Here is a 17,462-nt window from a genome sequence, read left to right on the forward strand (position 1 = left end):
TTACAACAGCCCATAGCAAGGTTATCTATATTGTAAACTGTATGTAGTGATATCTTGCAACCTGTACGCTGAACAACATGATATTTTACTTTTTAATATGAAAACAAGAAAAAGCAAAACACGGAGATCATAAAAAAGAACAAGGAAATGTTATTCTTATGTAAATGGTATCTGGCAACCCACCTGCTCTCTGTGTTCAAATTTGAGACTTGACTCGTTGGCCCCGCCCCTTAATCAAGAAAGAAAAACGCATTTCCCCTCGACCAATCAGCGGGCGAGTTTCTCGCATGTGTGTATTGTTTAAACTGGCCAAAGCAAACGAGCTCACAAGCATCCACACGGAGACATGGCGGCCGAGGTGTCCGTTAGCTCAGCTGCCAGAGATGAGAAATCCTCCACTGCTGCCAACTTTGTCCCGAATCCGCTCTTTGAAAGTTACGACCAAGCAGCCGAACCCGAAAACTGGGGGTTTGAGACGGGCAAACACGTTGATGCGGACGCCGGCGATGAGAGTTCACCGACGGCCAGCGACGGTCCGCGACGGCTCGATGATGAACCGACAGCCCTCAGTCCAGAAGAGATTGCTAATCGTTTAGAAAGAACGAGAAGGGAGTTTTATAATCGACGAAAAATAATTATCAAGAACCTCCCCGCCGATATCAGCAATCAGGTTTGTACCACAAACAATTGATGATCTTTGGAAGAGCATCCCAAACACAGATCGAGTCACTCGTCCAGATTTCAGTTATCGCTGACTCATTAGTTAATGGACTGGGTTTTGGTGCCGATAATTGAATCTGGTGTGACAACTGAACCTCGAGTCATCTCAGTCGTTAACGGGATGGAGTCCGGTGTGAGTTGTGTAACTTGGTTGTATTGAACGAATGCGGGCCGTTTGACCGTTCATTTAATCGAGCTGAATACCCGGATGTTTATCCTGAAAATGTGCCAAATCACAGCTTGTGAAGTTACTCGTTCGTGTTATATATTTGCTGCTTCATTTCACTTCTAAGTAGTACTTTAGGCGACGCGGGTATCTAAATCCTCTGAAGTTTGACGCTTAAAACTGAAAATGTTGCCCATTTCCAATTAGTTGCTTGTCACGAATGTTTTTGACTAAGTTACCTGTTAACCAGAGTCTGGCAAGCTTTTTTTTTTTTTTTTTTTTTTTTTTAATAAACCAATTACTATTCATTTTTGTTTCTTTTTCACGTAATCTAGTAGTGACTACGTTCGTATATTTAATTTCACTAATGCTTATTCACGAGATACTGGAGCTACTCCATTCAGGAATAGTACATGCTCAGTTTATCACAATTGCTCAGTTACGTACTGGTAACTTTTTTTCTTTGTTACTAGCCACTATCCCAACAGTCACTAGTTACAATTTCATTGTTAAACTGCAAGTGAAATCCCACCTATATGTACATGTCAGAGCTCATTATCTGTCAAATGTTTTATTGTATTTCTTCTAGAATTTTTTTTTGTTCATGCTCTTTAAGTTTGAATCAAATTTAGTTTTAAAATAAATTGGTCTTAAATGCCTTTAATTTCTATTGTAAATCAGTTGCTTGAATATAGTTTTCACCATAAAAATGTCCAAAGAAGCCGACATGCCATTAAATTTTTTTTTTACAAATTCTCAACTAACTTCTAAGGTGTTCTGTGGTTCAGAGCTCAACTATTATTCATTATGATTGCAAATTCATTCCAGGTGAGGCTGGTGCTGTTTACTAATAACTATCCATAGGTTTCTAGTTGGCTAACCTAGTGATTTTTATTAAATACTAGTACCGATTTGAGACACTCGTTTACCCCATTTGTGACTACTAACAGTAGCTTATTTTACTTGTCATTTTAAACCTGGTCAGAATGTGTCTTAATAAATGTTTAGTATGCATTCAGTTTATTACTCATAGCTGTTCCCATGTTTCTAGTACTAAGTACTATGCCATAGCGATTAACTGCATTTCTTAATTTATTCTAGATGCTAGTAGCTGCTCCATTGTAAATCACATTGTCTGGTCATCCAAGTTCTCAAGCTGTTATATTATGGGAATGAGCAATGTTCAAATAGCTCAGTTGGTTCTTGTTCTTTGTGGATGCGGCTCTCTTGGGAAAATGCTTGATTCATGGTGAAAACTGGTGCGTGGTTTGAGCAACACTAGTATTGTTCCAGATCAGAATGGGAGCAGTGAGGATGACAAAGGACAGAACGCGCTGAAACAAAACGTTTTGCTTTCACTGACGTTGAAAGAAAGTGCTGGTTCATATTATGGTAACACGTAGGAAGCCTGAAAGCAAAAGTGGATTTTTTTTTTTTTTTTTTTGCTGTCAAAAGTAATTTATTAATCACTCAATCATAAACACTGAGATCATTTTATTTGTGACACTTTAAAATGAGAGTTGTGGGAATAAAAGGTACAAATATGACAGGATAGTGATAACTGAGCCATTCAAGTTGTTTTGAATCTATGTGATGACTTCATTGTTCATGCAAAATGGAGGATACAATCATTCTGGTTAATGAATGGAAGTCTTCCTGAATAGTGAATTTTTATTTTTTGTTTTTTTTCTTTAGGAGGTGCACGAGCTGTTAAGTAACTATGATTTGAAGTACTGCTTTGTGGACAAATACAAAGGGACAGGTGTGTACGAATCATCGTATTATCACATGAATGGACATTTGTTGTAATCGCTTGTTGTTGGGTGTATTTTTTTTAAATGGACATTGGCAACATTTTATATAATTCTGAGCAAATTAAGTCTTTATTTAACGTCAACTCAACCCATATTTTAATTTATTATTATTGCCTGATTATTGTAGTCTTAGGTGTTTTATTTATTTTTAACGTAAGGGTTTTGTCAGGAAGGTTTTTTTTTCTTGATCAGCGAAGATAAAGTGATCCACTGACAGTCAGAACATTTTAAATAATACAAAAGATTGCTATATATTTTTTTTTTACCTTTTAATCAAAGAATCAATATTTTCAACATTGATAAATGTTTGAGCATCAAATCAACATAGAATGATTTCTGAAGGATCATGTGACACTGAGGACTAGAGTAATGATGCTGAAAATTCAGCTTTGCATCACAGGAATAAAATATTTTAAGTTATTACAATAGAAAAAATTATATATTTTAAATTGTAGCAATATTTCAAAAGCTTTTTGTTTTTATTTTTGATCAAATAAATTCAGCCTTTGTGAGCATAAGTCGTCTTGTCGACCCCAAATTTGATTAGTATATCATTAGACTTTTTTTTTTTTTTTTTTTTTTTATGCCTTTATGGGAGTTGTTACTAATTTTCCTGTTTTTCCTATTCAAGCCTTTGTGACACTACTGAACGGTGAGCAGGCCCAGTTTGCGATAAAGGAGTTTCACCAATATGTTCTCCGTGACCGTGAGATCTCTGTGCAGCTGCAGCCGACGGACGCGCTGCTGTGCATCGCCAACCTTCCCAGGGCTTTCACCCAGCAACAGTTTGAGGAGCTCGTCCGCCCCTTCGGAAACATTGAGCGCTGCTTCCTGGTGCACAGTGCCACCATGGGCCACTCGAAGGGCTATGGCTTTGTGGAGTACATGAAGAAGGACTCTGCAGCCCGGGCAAAGTCAGAGCTGCTGGGTAAGCAGCTTGGGTCACGAATGCTGTACGTACATTGGACGGAGGTTGGCGCGCTCACGTTTCCCATGCTGCACTCACGCTGCCTCTGTGTGGACCGACTACCTCAAAACATCCTCTCTGCTCAGGATCTCCGCAGTGTGCTGACTGACACACACGCTCCCATTTTCTGCCAGGTTGGTACGAGTGCTTGACCCACCTGATCTGAGTCAAGTGTGGAAGTAACGTTTTTCTCATGCAGAATGTTTTTTCACTGTTTTTCCTGTTTAAACGTGCGTCATATTGGCATGTTTGCCCAGTGTACTCGTCTCACATCTTTTAAATAACTAAAATAAGAAAAGCTACATACATTGTGTAAATGAATTAGTCTTCACATTTAGGGCTGGGCAAAAAAAATATCTATTTCGATGAATTGCGTTTAAAAAAAAAAAAAAATTAAGTGACGTTGAATCGATATCGATTCTCAAAAGCCGCGAATCAATCTTTTCCGGTATTTATTTCAGCACACATTTAAAACAAGATCTGATTGTGATTTCTTATCATTAGTCTTCTCCACTAGATCTCACCCTTATTTACCTTGCGCGATGTTACAACAGAAAGCCTGTCATTCATTCAGTGCTTATGGCGGAGATACTGTTGAAGAGAAACAAGAACAAAGCCATACGCGTGATTCGTAATGCTCAGGTGAAATGCTATAGTAATACTAAATCTGTGAAAGCATTTGATATCACGCATAAAGCTGGATTTATACTTTCGCCTGATTCCCCTCGCGAGCCTCCGCTGACTGCGCGCGCACCTTCCCAAACGGATGAGGCTTTTATACTTGCCGCGCTCGCCGTTGTATTATTTGAAACGACAGGGGGCGACGAGGAGTAATTGTCCTCTAAAACCATCAGGAATCACTGGTGAGAAGTAATTTGCCATACAAGGCTTCTCGTGTGATGAATGAGTTGATGAATTAACAATTTCTTTATGAACTGATTAAAATAATCTCAAGCTTGTGGGTTTATTTCGCATCAAACACAAGACAATTTTAAGGAAATAGTGTCTACATTAATTCTAATTCTATTTTTACATGCACAGATGTGCATGTTCGGCTAGAATCGCCCAGAACTCGTGCACCTTCGGAAGCAGAGCTGTGTGTAAAGTTACAAAAAAAAAAAGTCTTGCACACCGCCAGTGAGTGCACAAAAAGATGTTCAAAAAGTACCGGCACACAAATCACTTCAAGTTTTATATTTAAAAATCAACAAACTACGGAAGTTCTAAGCGGCCATGCATTATTATAATTTTTCTGTCTTGTTTTCTCGTGATCTCGACATAACGAAGGTTTTGTCGTTATCACGACTTAATTTTCTCGTGATCTCGACATAACGAAAGTTGTTTTGTTGTTATCACGACTTAATTTTCTCTGTGTATTCGGCATGAGAAAATGCTATAGAAGCAGCATCATCGCAGCATCATGGATGATCGTATTCGCTTTAACTTTGATCAGGGACTCACTCAAACTGAAATAATAAAAATAAAAATATGGTATAAGTACCATCCCAAATATTGAAGGTGTTGTGTGTGTGACCGACTACATTGATCCATGATAGAATACTTGTCATGCATATTCATACTCGGACATTTTAGCTCTGTGTCTGTCAGTGATTGACGACTTACACATAAGTGTTCGACACTTGAGAAGGAGGCTGTCGGGTCTGCAACTTTATCGTCGAAGACAATATAGCGACCCTGATTTTCTCACGATAGCTACAATTACGTCGTGAGAAAACTGTTTTTAGGTTGAGATCAACAACTTTCGTTATGTCCAGATAACGACAAAACAAATTTCGTTATGTCGAGATCACGAGAAAATTAAGTCGTGATCACGACAAAACAAGACAGAAAAATTATAATAATGCATGGCCGCTTAGAACTTCCGTAACAAACAACAAATAAAGTGACGTTTTGTTTGCATAATCACTAAAACGATAACATGACCAATGATGTCTGGATTTTAAATGACAACTTGACTGACACCAGTTTAATAGCATGTTCAAATGTCTAATGTAAATGTTCAAATAAAGCTTTGAAAAAGTTTCATAGTGTAAACCTCACATTTCAGCCTTTAAAGAAAGAAAAGGATCAAGTCAAAATAAGTGATTAATAAATGATTATATGCATTTTATCTGCTCCATAAATAATTCTAGATGACTTATCTGAATTGTTTAAGTGCGTAGAATCCACTTAAGCTTGTTTTTCATCAACCGGTCAATTTACAGCAGGGCGTGCAAATTCGGTGCGTTTTTGGCCAGACAGAAACCGCACACAAGCTGAATGTAAAGCCTCTGTAAATCCACTCTCTGACAGCAGGTGGCGCTTATGGAAAAGCAGAATACAGCTGTTTCCAGTAACCTCTGTGAATAAAGCAGTATTGCGATTTTAGGAACACTTTTGTTTTTATCTTCACTCCATGTAATAACTAATGCAATCGAATCGTTTCTGAAGACTGTCAGAACCTTCAGAGGTACAGTCATTTAATTAATTTGTATAATTCCCTTAACACTCTTAAAACCTCCCAGCTTTTCCGCCCTATTTTCACTCAAAACGAACCTACTCTGCTGCTGTGCGCTCGTGAGACTGTTACTTAAAACTGTGCTTTATGCTGGACTGTATTTATCGTGAGTTGTTCAAATCGTGGTAATCGAATACGGTTTTAATGATAATTCAAAAATGCAACCGTAATACTAAACGTGGGGAATTTTATCATGATTTATCGTCAAACCGGTAATTGTTACCCTAGTGGTGATGAAGCGGGTTAAACAGTGCACGTGCGCATTTAGAGTGTTCTTTCACTGCATGATTCTGTCTATTAAAATGCATTAAGAATGATCGCAAAATTTATATTTGCGTTTCATGCGTTTTTTTTTTCTTCAAAAACAAGCAAGATTACAAATGTGATATTGATTTTTATACAACAGTTCAATAAACAAGTTAATATTAAGAGAATTACATTTAGACACCATATTGCCTGTTTTGCTCCATTTCAATAATTCCAAACAACTGCGTAATCTCTTCCCCCCCCCCCCCTCCTTCATTCCAGACAAGCTTATACATTTCCACTTGTTTTGGTCCTCTTACTGCAGTGTTGCTGATAAAAGCTGTTATGCTTCAGTTTCTCTACTGACATTTATCCAGTCAGTAGAGCTAATGTTTGTTTGCATTTTCTATTAAAAATGCCTTAATGGAATCATTCACCCAAAAATTAAAATCAATTACACACCCTCAAGCCTTTCCAAAACGGACTTTTCTCAGTTTCTTACCCAAACATGTCATCTAGCTTAAACGCACCATTACAAGCCAGTAAAACATGCTGAACAGACTGCAATTATCTTATTGTTTTCATTAGCATCAAATTAATGTTCACTTCCAGGTTTGAGGAAAACGTTCCAGGACTTCAATGGGAGCCAACGGGTTGAAGGACCAAATTGAAGTTTCAATTCAGCTTTAAAGGGCTTTACACGATCCCAGCCGAGGAATAGGGGTCTTACCTAGTGAAACTGTCATTTTTCTAAGAAAGAAAATGCATATACTTTTTAACCATACTCGTCTTGCACTAGCTCGACCTCATGCATTACGTAATGCACGTGTGATGTAGGCCGAAGTACCGACCCAGTGTTTACAAAGCGAACGTGCAAAGTCAAACATCCTTTACAAAAACAGGGAAAAATTGTCGGACGAGTTTGAAGTTGGAGGAGTGTTTTTTGCCCTACCCTACCTTTTTGAACCAAAGTACACAGACTAAGAACTAACCACATGTGACTTTCAACGTGATTACGTAATGCTTTTATATAGCTGTCAATGTTTTTATTGATCAGCTGAGAGTAATTCCAAAAATATTGTTCCACCTGACTGGACCGGGTGCTGTCAGTCAGCAGGTCATTTTGGAACGAGAGAGCTGCTGCCTCTTTCATATGTTAAACATGGATCACATACACCTCAGGGCACTGTTGGGAATGACACTTTTCGTCATGTTCCCCATTGCAATGGAATTAGCAAAGGCTTTGGAAGTTAATTCTCATTAAATCCGCTGTGCTCCCAGTTCAATCTCCTCAGGTTTTAGGCAGGTATTGAATTGGCCTTATGTGGATGAGGCTCCAGTCATGCGTAAAATGGGCAAATGATGAATTTTTTTCCAAGAATATATAATCAAGGCCTTAGCGACTCATTGTGTTTGCTTGTTGAACACAATTCCACCCAAAGCAGAGAAGCTCAGGAGCTGCATTAATCTTAATGGCTCTGTCAGAAAAGGTTGTCTGTCTTTGTGTTAGTATGCATGTGTTCTGTGTAGATTAGCATAGTACTGGGCTTTGGTTTTGGCACAGTGGTTTTGGCACAGCTACTGTGCTTGTCATGGTGCTTTTTTCCTCCTCCCCCGTCTCTCCTTGCTTTACTCTTGTCCCGTGAACTTGAGGTGGTACAACTGGGCCCTTCCATTAGGTTACTGATCGACATGTGGCTTTCATTATGCTCCATATGATTTGTTTCTGAGCAGAATCTTTCACTTGCACTAGATGAGGTTTATATGTATGTGTGTGTGACCCTGGAGCACAAAACCAGTCTTAAGTTGCTGGGTTATATTTGTAGCAATAGCCAAAAATACATTGTATGGGTCAAAATTAGATTTTTCTTTCATGCCAAAAATCATTAGGATATTAAGTAAAGATCATGTTCCATGAAGATATTTAGTGAATTTCCTACTGTAAATATATCTCAACTTAATTTTTGATCCAGGAATATGCGTAGATAAGAACATAATTTAGACAAATTTAAAGGTGATTTTTTTCTCAGTATTTTGACTTTGTATTTTTGAATTTTTTTTTTTTTTTTGCACCTTCAGATTCCAGATTTTCAAATAGTTGTATCTCGGCCAAATATTGCCCTATCCTAACAAACCATCAATGGACAAATTATTTATTCAGTTTTCAGATGTAGACCTTTGTAGAAATTGACCTTTATGACTGGTTGTGTGGTCCAGGGTTACGTGTGTGTGTATATATGAATGTTTTTGTTGGGGGTTTTTTTGAGAAGATTGTGAAAATATTTTGGGTTTGTACCTTGTGAAGTGGGTTCGTTTAACCTTTTCGGAATAGAAAGTGTTTTTTTTTTTTTTTTTTTTTTTTATTGAATTGCAAAAAAAAAAAAGTGAACTTCAAGGTGGTTTCCCCTCTGTTTTAGAAGTTTATGCTGCAGTAAATGTAAAAAAAAAAAAAAAAAAAAAAAAATCTATTCATATCAGCAGCCTAATCACATCTGTTTTATGACATTAAAAGGGTCAGTTCCCCTGAATTGGGAAACGTATTTATTCCGTTCATGTCATTTCTAAATGTGTATGACTCTTTCTTCTGTGGAACATAAGATATTTAAGAATGTTGATCAAACTGTTTCAGTTCACATTGACTGCCAATATATGGATGAAAAACATGTCAAAATATTTGTTCTACAGAAGAATTGAAGTCGTATGTGTTTAGAACAACATGAGAGCGAGTAAATTGACCATTTTTATATTGGAGAGGGTGAGCTATCATTTTAATTCAGTTGCTTCACGGGAACAGCCTTGTTGGAATTCAATGACTGACTTAAAAAATGTTTTATTTTTCCCCCACAGCTTGCTCAGGGTCAGGATTGTAATTTTCGGCGGTTTGCAGTGCTGGAGTTCTCCACGCCTGAGATGGCTGAGGATGTGCAGTGGCTGACCGATGGCAGAGCTGTAGGTGGCACTCGCATACGTGTGTCCTTCTGTGCCCCAGGACCACCAGGAAGAAGCATGCTGGCTGCCCTCATCGCTGCCCAGACCATGGTAGACCCCCACACTCCACTATTTGCAGAAAACATTCTCAAATTCTCAGCCTACATTGTAATGTCTTAGTAGATCTTTCAATCAAAATGAAATGGCTAGGTGAACAATTCTTCTTTTTTTTTTTCTTTTTTTTTTTTTTTTTCCCATCCTTTGTCTCTACAGGCCTTGAACAGAGGGAAAGGTCTCCTTCCTGAACCCAATGCCATGCAGTTCCTTACTGGCCTCAATAACCCTGCTACACTGAAGATGCTGCTGGCGTCCCTCAACCCAGCACATAAACAAGGTACTTATGCTCATCGTTTTTCTTCTGTTGGTAGGTTTTTGTTCTAGTCCAGGCAGTGAATTTGTCACTCTTCTCTCAATATGCAGGCCTGCTGGGAGCTGTGCCCGCTGTACCTCTGCTGGCAAACCCTGCCCTCTCTGCTGCCCTCATGCAGCTGCTGCTCCAGAACCAAGTCCAACAGGTACCGTCCCTCCCTCCCTCAACCCCTCATCTCCTCACACAGTCCCAGCAGCATGTGTTTTAGCCCTCACTCTCTTCTTCTCCCCTCCCAGCAAGCTCTTTTAGGGAATCCTCTTCTTTGGGCACACATTCTGCATAATAAAGAGCACAGTCTTCTCCCTTGTGTGAGTGGTTCCTCTGTGTGGGTGTGAGGTGCTTGTGTGCTTTGCTTTTTATTTTTATTTTCAATGATTTTACCAAATTAGTTCAAGTGTCTTCTGGAAAAGTACTAGCTGTTCAATTATTCTTCCACTGCAGATCAATGCTTTGAGCTTAAGTAATTAGTTGGTAAAACCCCATTAGCTACTTCTGTTCAAGTATCGGCCAGAGTGTTCATCAAACGTCTTTTGCCTTGGTTGCTTTACATCCCTCTTTAATGTTGTTGTAATTGACAAGTGTCTTTCTGAAGGATTATTTGTTTTTTGTTTAATTCTCTAATGTCAAACTAATGCAGTTCTATCTTTCCACAGGCTGGACTGCTGAGTGAAAATCCTCTGGCTGCTCTTACTCTTCAACGCATTAACATGTTGGGAGAGATGCCTCAAGGTACCACAAGTTTGTAACATTTTGTTTCACAGTAATGGGGAAATAATGTCAGGGACGCTGCGTCTTTACAATTGTCCGAGTTTTATTTGGTAATGTGTTATTTTTAGTGTCATTGATCTACTGTTCAATTTAAATTTGGGTGGTGATGGCGCAGTGGATAAGACACATGCCTCTGGTGTGAGAGACCCGGGTTCGAATCCACTGTGAGACACCAATGTGTCCCTGAGCAAGACACTTAACCCCTAGTTGCTCCAGAGGCGAGCGACCTCTGACATATACAGCAATTGTAAGTCGCTTTGGATAAAAGCGTCAGCTAAATGAATAAATGTAAATGTTAAGACTGAAGAGGAAAAAAAAAAAAGATAACATTTAAACTACCGAAAGAACAAAACGGAGTACTTTGATCACTGTTATCCATGGGCGCTGCAGATAATCTGTAGGTTGGGTAATAAAAAAAAATGCATTCTGATTATTTGCGGGTGGGTCACGAGCGGGTGCAATTTTTATTCATTTAGTCATTTAGCAGACGCTTTTATCCAAAGCGACTTACAAATGAGGACATAAGAAGCAATCAAAACCAACAAAAGAGCAACAACGTGCAAGTATCAAACGTGCAAATTAACTTTTTAAAAATACATTTTCTCATTAGGCAGACGATTTAATTTGTGTTTTGGGTTCGCCTGATTGTTGCAGTGACTGAAACGGTGACATTCCAGATAAAGTTTAAAAGGAGTAAAGCCTCGGTTAATGCTATTGAGTAGGCTCATGTGGCCAAAGAAGATGTTTTGTTTTAGAAATAAATGCTCATAGAGTGGCGCGATCAGCTCCGATGCCCGTGTAGCCGTAAAAGATGTGTACAGTGATGTGCAGATCAGCTCTAAGGTCACTTAAAAAATGAACCATCCATTCATCATGCAAAACATACACGACATAGCGAATTTTTTGTTGTTTCTCAAACGTCAGCATTTCCACACCGGTGATGACTGCATATGTCATCACATATTGACGTCATCAAATTGCGATAGGTTTGTGAGATCGGCCAAATGTATGAGTACCGATCGAGTCATAAAACGTGATTATCGGCCGAGGCTGATCGATCGGAGCATCCCTAAATTCAAACCATTCATTCAAAAAAATTATTCATTACTTGAAATAAAATAAGCTTTAGTTTGACAATAACCCTGCTTGGTTGCAGTTGTTTTACTTGGCTGCAGTGCAAAGAATTTTATTTGTACTTTTTTCCCTCCCTGACTGGTTGCTATTAACCATTAACTTACAAGTTCAGAATGTTAAATTGGTGTGGACAGAACAGGATTATGCACTAAAAGGTGAAAAGATATCAATTATTCGCAGTGTACATGATCATATTTACTTTTTACATTAAAGGGTTAGTTCACGCAAAAATGAAAATTGTCATTAATTACTCACCCTCATGTTGTTCCAAACCCATAAGACCTTTGTTCATCTTCGGAACAAATGTAGATATTTTGATAATTCAAGAGCTTTCTGACCCTCCGTAGATCGCATCTCAACTTAATTCCAAAAGTGTATTAATATTTGACCTACTGATGGTCTACCACAGCAATAGCTTGTCCACAAGTCATAATTAATTGGGAAAACTAATGGAGATTCACTGGCTGTAAAATTTAATATGCAGTTCTAAATTTAATTTCATTCAGGCACTATTGCTTCAACACTGGGCTTGCAGAATGAAACTCTTGGCCCCATCAAACAACCATCCCTCAGTCGACCTCTTGGGAGAGAGAACGAGACCCCAGCCACACCGATTGGCTTTCCCTCCGCAGCCTCTCCTGCACTGCAGGGACTGAATTTGCCCCTCCTGAGTGGGATGTTAGGAGCAGATGGGCCGACTCTACCAGGGGTGAGATGGATGCTAATGGCTGCTCCTGTTTGTGCAAACTTACTGTCACACAGCCTATACTTACTGCCATGATCTTTCAGAGGAAAGCTTTGAAATTTCTGCAATTATCCTTTAGCTCGGCATGAGCTGTTGTTAGTATCTAAAGCAGGTTTGTATATTCCAATCCTCTCTTTTTCCTGAAGGCATCTATATTGGGCGAGCCTCCCAAAGAAGTTGGTGTATCCCAGAACCCTTTTCTTAGTGCTCCTAGCATATTCCCATCTTCAGGTCAGTCCACCCGTGATGTCTTGCGCACCTTTTGCTTTTTTCGTTTTTTTTTTTTTTTTTTTTTTTTTTTTTGTTGCATTTCCTAAAACATTACGTTTATTTAGGTGCCAGCACAAGGGCTCACCCGTACAGGAAGAGAACGGCACTTGGCAACACATCTAACCAACGTGCAAACCACAGCATCCACTCGAACTACAGCCTGCGCTTCCAGGAGTCTTGCACACCAGAGTTTTCTCTGCACCAGGTCGGCTCAAGTGTTAAGAGCAGCTTCTTTGAATGTGTGACTGCCCCACTCACCTTTTCTGACTGGATGTTGTTGTCTCTTTCACTCCATCCGTAGGACCCCTTGTCTCATTTGTATGAGCAGCAGGAGGTTCTGGAAAATGCAGCACTTCCCAGCTACGGTTTCCAGGTACGGTTTCCACCTCCCTCCAATTACACCACCAGAAGTGTTCCGTTCCAAGATTGGACACGTGTGACATCGTAATTGTCTCTGTCTCTCAAGCACTCCAAGCACACAGGCTTCAGTGATGCAGGGTCTCCTTTTAGCTATCCACCCAGCCCCCCTCAGTCCTCTTATTTCAGCTTTGGAGCCCATACCAACATCCCCTCCACCCAGCTTAATAAGGTACTCAAAACTTCAGCGATTTATTTTACAAATATTGATTTTAAAAAAACAATTATAAAATGATTATTAACCAATGTTATGCGACTAAAACACATTTGTTTTTTTTCCTCTCGCAATAATTCATGGCAACGGAGCCACAACACTTGCAATTACTTTTTAATCGAAAGAGATGTAGGCATGTATCTTTTAGCAAAGCATTGTGTAGAGCAGCTTCTGGGATGCTGCGGAAATGTGGCACAGCAGGTTTAAATGCAAACATTGACAAGTAGCCGCAATCTGCTCCGGTGTCGGATGTGTGCCGGAGAAAGAAGTTATAGCCGGTAGACAGATCATACTAGTTTCGGAGCACAAGGAGTTGTATGAAACCATGCGTCATCCAACCAGAGCTCCTGGACTAAATTGTTGGAAGCACCGTATTTTCCTTCCCTGTATAATGCTGTGCTCCCACAAACATTGTTGTGAACCGACATTACCCTCCCCGTTAACTTCAATCCAACCTTCAAAAGCCGACATTTCTGCAGCACACAGCGCTAGGCTACCGTTACAGCTGTTGTTATAGCAACAAAAGACGCCCTCGGCTGCTATTTGTAACCAAAACACTGCCAGCTCTTTATTTTACTAAAGCGCTCTCGTCAACTTTTTTTTTTTTTTTTTTTTTTTTTTCTAGTCAAAGGCGCGAATTGTGAACACGCCCTTGGTTGGTTAATTCTTAAAGGGTTACTCCACCCCAAAATGAAAATGGTCATTAATCACTTACCCCCATGTCGTTGCAAATCTGTTAAAGCTTCGTTCGTCTTCAGACCACAATTTAAGATATTTTGGATGAAAACTGGCAGGCTAGTGACTGTCCCGTTGACTGCCAAGTAAATAACACGGTCAAGGCCCAGAAAAGTAAGAAAGGCATCGTCAAAATAGTCCATCTGCCATCAGTGGTTCAATCTGAATGTTATGAAGCGTCGAATACTACTTTTTGTACGCAAATAAAATAATTACGACTGTAGTGCCGTTTTGGAGAGTATCCGCTGGACGCAAACTGCATACGCTATTCTGTCAGCCACACCACACGGGTATGCTGTTTTCGTTCAAATCAAAGCGTAAATGTAGAATGCGTATCAGTGTGGTGCGGCTGACACAGAACAGATGGACTACTGTCTTTCATACTTTTCTGGGCCTTGAGTGTTATTTACTTGGCAGTCAACGGGACAGTCACAAGTCTCCCGATTTTCATCCAAAGTATCTTAAACTGTGTCCTGAAGACCAACGAAGCTTTTATGGGTTTGGAAGGACATGGGGGTAAGTGATCGCTGACCATTTTAATTTGAGTGGAGTAGCCGTTTAACTTTTTTTTTTTTTTTTTCTTTTTTTTTTTTTAAATTTACTAATTTGTAATTTTAAAAAGTAGCCTAATTGTATGAAAAATATAAATTCACAAATTTGATATTCAAAGTCGGTAAACTATAAGATTGCTATTGTGAGGTGAAGGTTTCCAACCCTTAAATATAACTCTTCCGTTTGTTTTAATGAAATATAGTAAATTCAGTATGGATCTTTTATGTAGAAATCATTTATAAAAAAATGCCTCAAGATGCATCAATAATTGTTTTTATCATTTGCATGACAGCCCTCTGAAGTGCCTAGAGATTCACACCTCTAAATTTATTATGAACGTTAATGTTTGTTGTGCATCCCTATCCAAAACGATTTAAGTGTCTTTATGCCATCGTGATTTGGCTTTGATGTAACAACAGTATATTATTAAAAATCCTTTAATTGAAATGAACGGGCATATTTAAAGCGGTGGCTGTGCAGCTCAGCAAAAAGAGTTTGATCACAATTGGCCGTGAGCCCAAGAATCACTTATCAGGATCCATTTTCGAAAGCTCTGAAATCCTTATCTGAAGCATGACATCCTCCTCACATCATCAGATAATGTCCATCTTTATTACGATTTTTTTATTTGCATAGATGGCCGAAACACATGTAACCCATCCCAGAGAGTTTAATAATTGCTTTTGTTTTTCTTCAGGCTGTTGGAATGCCTCCAGTGACTCATTCCAGCCTATTTTCTGCTGCACCTGGTGCTGGTGTGAAGGTAGGCCATCTTCAGCCCTGATATCTAGTGTCTATATTTGCTCCTTGTCAATTATCATACAAGTGTGCCAGGAACCTTTCAACAGTCATTCTTAGCACAGCTCTTCGATTTCATTTTGATTCCATTTTCTGTCCATGTTTAGACTCCCGTCGGTGGGCAGAAGCGTCTCATCCCGTCTCCAGAGCCCAGTCCAGAGGGTGGATATGTAGGTCAGCACTCTCAGGGTCTCGGGGGGCACTACGCCGACTCCTACCTGAAACGCAAGCGCATCTTTTGACCAGCACTCTGCGGCTTCCTCTGAACCACCAGCTCTCTAAAGGGATCGCTGCTTAAATACCATCTTTAAGTGTGTTTGTGTGTGAGGGTGAAAGAGCAAAGAACCGTCATTTTCACACCAAAGAAGCTCATATGCTCGGTCCATGGATGATTGAAGGTTGTGTATATAATTTCAATGTGTCTGTAAATATTTTTTATTTTTTTATTTTGCCTTTTTTAATTTTTCAAAACCCAAAGATGCAACAGACACCACAATGAAAGAAAAGGGTTTCCTGTCATGTTCATCTAAATAGTCCTATTTTTTTAGGCTTTTTTCTTTTTTTTAATTTGAATCATTTAAACAAGACGATAGCTTTTTTCTGCTATGCCTCTTGTTAGTCGTGTGTATATAGTTCAGTTTTCTAAAAGGGCTCCTCCACTACAGACACTTCCCCTCACGTACAAGTGCAAAGCCTTACATGCTTGAAAGTCATGCATCTGTGCAATGGACAGTAGCTGTCTGTTTTCTTCAGTGAGTCACCTGTCTGTGTCTTTATGGGGAGCTCTGATGCTGGGTTAGTGTTAGATTTAGCTCAAAATAGTTTTATCCCCCCACCAACACCACGTATTTGTTGCACTATTTCCCATCTTTGCATCCCATTTTACAGAGTCAGGGTTTTCTGAGCATTGCACTTGGAGGATACGGATCATGTATATTCATCCTCCGGAATCTGTCCTTTCTGCACCAGTCTCGTTCACGCTCGTTCTTGTTTTCTGCCTGCTTTCACACCTCTCTTTGACCCCGTTCAACCTGCACAGTTTTGCTGTTGCAAAGCGTTAGCGTCTTGGCCGTCACGTTGTGAAGCCCCAGCTGGTCGGAGATTGAGTATGGGCTGCCGTTCTCCCCTCACCAGGCTCAGAGTACTTCTCAAAGCACAGTATGCCTGCTGTTGCTTCTGTATTTCCACACACACACACACACACACACATTCGATCCTCACGTCTTCCGTACGGTGCCTTTCCTCTGCAGACCAGCAGAGGGAGCCAGTTAGCTTTCTGTTGGCACTGGTCCATATCTTTTTTCCCTTTTTCTTTTTAAAAAAAAAAAACGAGAGCCAACAGTCTGAAGCAGGCCGGACCTGTGCTTTTTAGCGGGACTTTTTTTTTACCGTTGTATTTGTGACTACCTTTTCCCCTCTGGTTTGAACTGCTATAGAGGGGAAGAAGCTTCTACAGACTTCAATGTGATTGACGTATGATTGAGTACTTGGTCTGTGTGTGTGACTTATTAATATGGTTGACATTTGATTTGTGATAACACATTACCTCTAACTTGTACCGTGGCTTACGATGGAACACGGAGTTACTTGTGTGCCTAAAAACGGCAGTGTTTACTCCAATCTCATCACACTGTGAGCCTCTCTACTACATTTGTTTATTTGCGGTGTTCATGCTTGAGTTTGATTACATTTCTTCTCTGAAGTCTTGAACTCGTGTTCTTATTTCTTCTAGTCTGTAATGGTATCAAAATTGCTGCTCTATATTTTGTATCATTCTGAGTGAAATTGCACAGTGCAGTATCTTGTAAGTCATTTTTCATGTGCGATATGTGGTAAGAACTGCTGCTGCTTTGTGAAATGAACTAAACCTTCAGATGTGGTAAATGACCTCTTAATCACCAATCACTCTTTTCTTCTGTACAGCTCTTCTGCTCCGTTTTTGTGGCATTTGAACAAGTAAATGTTATTTAAGTTCACCTTCATGATGTTTGTGTGGTTCTATCAACTATACCGAATGGACTACATGGTCAATTCAAAGGG

General features: G+C 39.5%; 2 protein-coding genes across 3 annotated transcripts in view; both read left to right on the forward strand.

Moving 5' to 3' along the window:
* Nucleotides 1-17,462, forward strand: part of LOC306869044 (vascular cell adhesion protein 1-like) — a 709,597-nt gene that overhangs the window by 47,873 nt on the left and 644,262 nt on the right. The window lies entirely within an intron of this gene.
* Nucleotides 270-17,403, forward strand: LOC306869045 (ribonucleoprotein PTB-binding 1-like). 2 transcript variants are annotated; one of them, XM_079415618.1, is made up of 15 exons: nt 318-670; nt 2,582-2,648; nt 3,332-3,801; nt 9,279-9,470; nt 9,633-9,753; nt 9,840-9,934; nt 10,026-10,097; nt 10,443-10,518; nt 12,198-12,400; nt 12,583-12,667; nt 12,772-12,911; nt 13,008-13,079; nt 13,173-13,295; nt 15,322-15,387; nt 15,530-17,397. In XM_079415618.1, the coding sequence occupies exons 1-15, from the start codon at nt 347-349 to the stop codon at nt 15,662-15,664; spliced, it is 2,241 nt and encodes a 746-aa protein (XP_079271744.1). In that variant the 5' UTR covers nt 318-346; the 3' UTR covers nt 15,665-17,397. The 2 variants fall into 2 exon arrangements, with proteins under 2 accessions (XP_079271743.1, XP_079271744.1); XM_079415617.1 differs by lacking the exon at nt 10,026-10,097 and having other exon boundaries at nt 270-670; nt 15,530-17,403.

This window comes from Barbus barbus (assembly GCF_936440315.1).
Source record: "Barbus barbus genome assembly, chromosome: 4".
Lineage (NCBI taxonomy): Eukaryota > Metazoa > Chordata > Actinopteri > Cypriniformes > Cyprinidae > Barbus > Barbus barbus.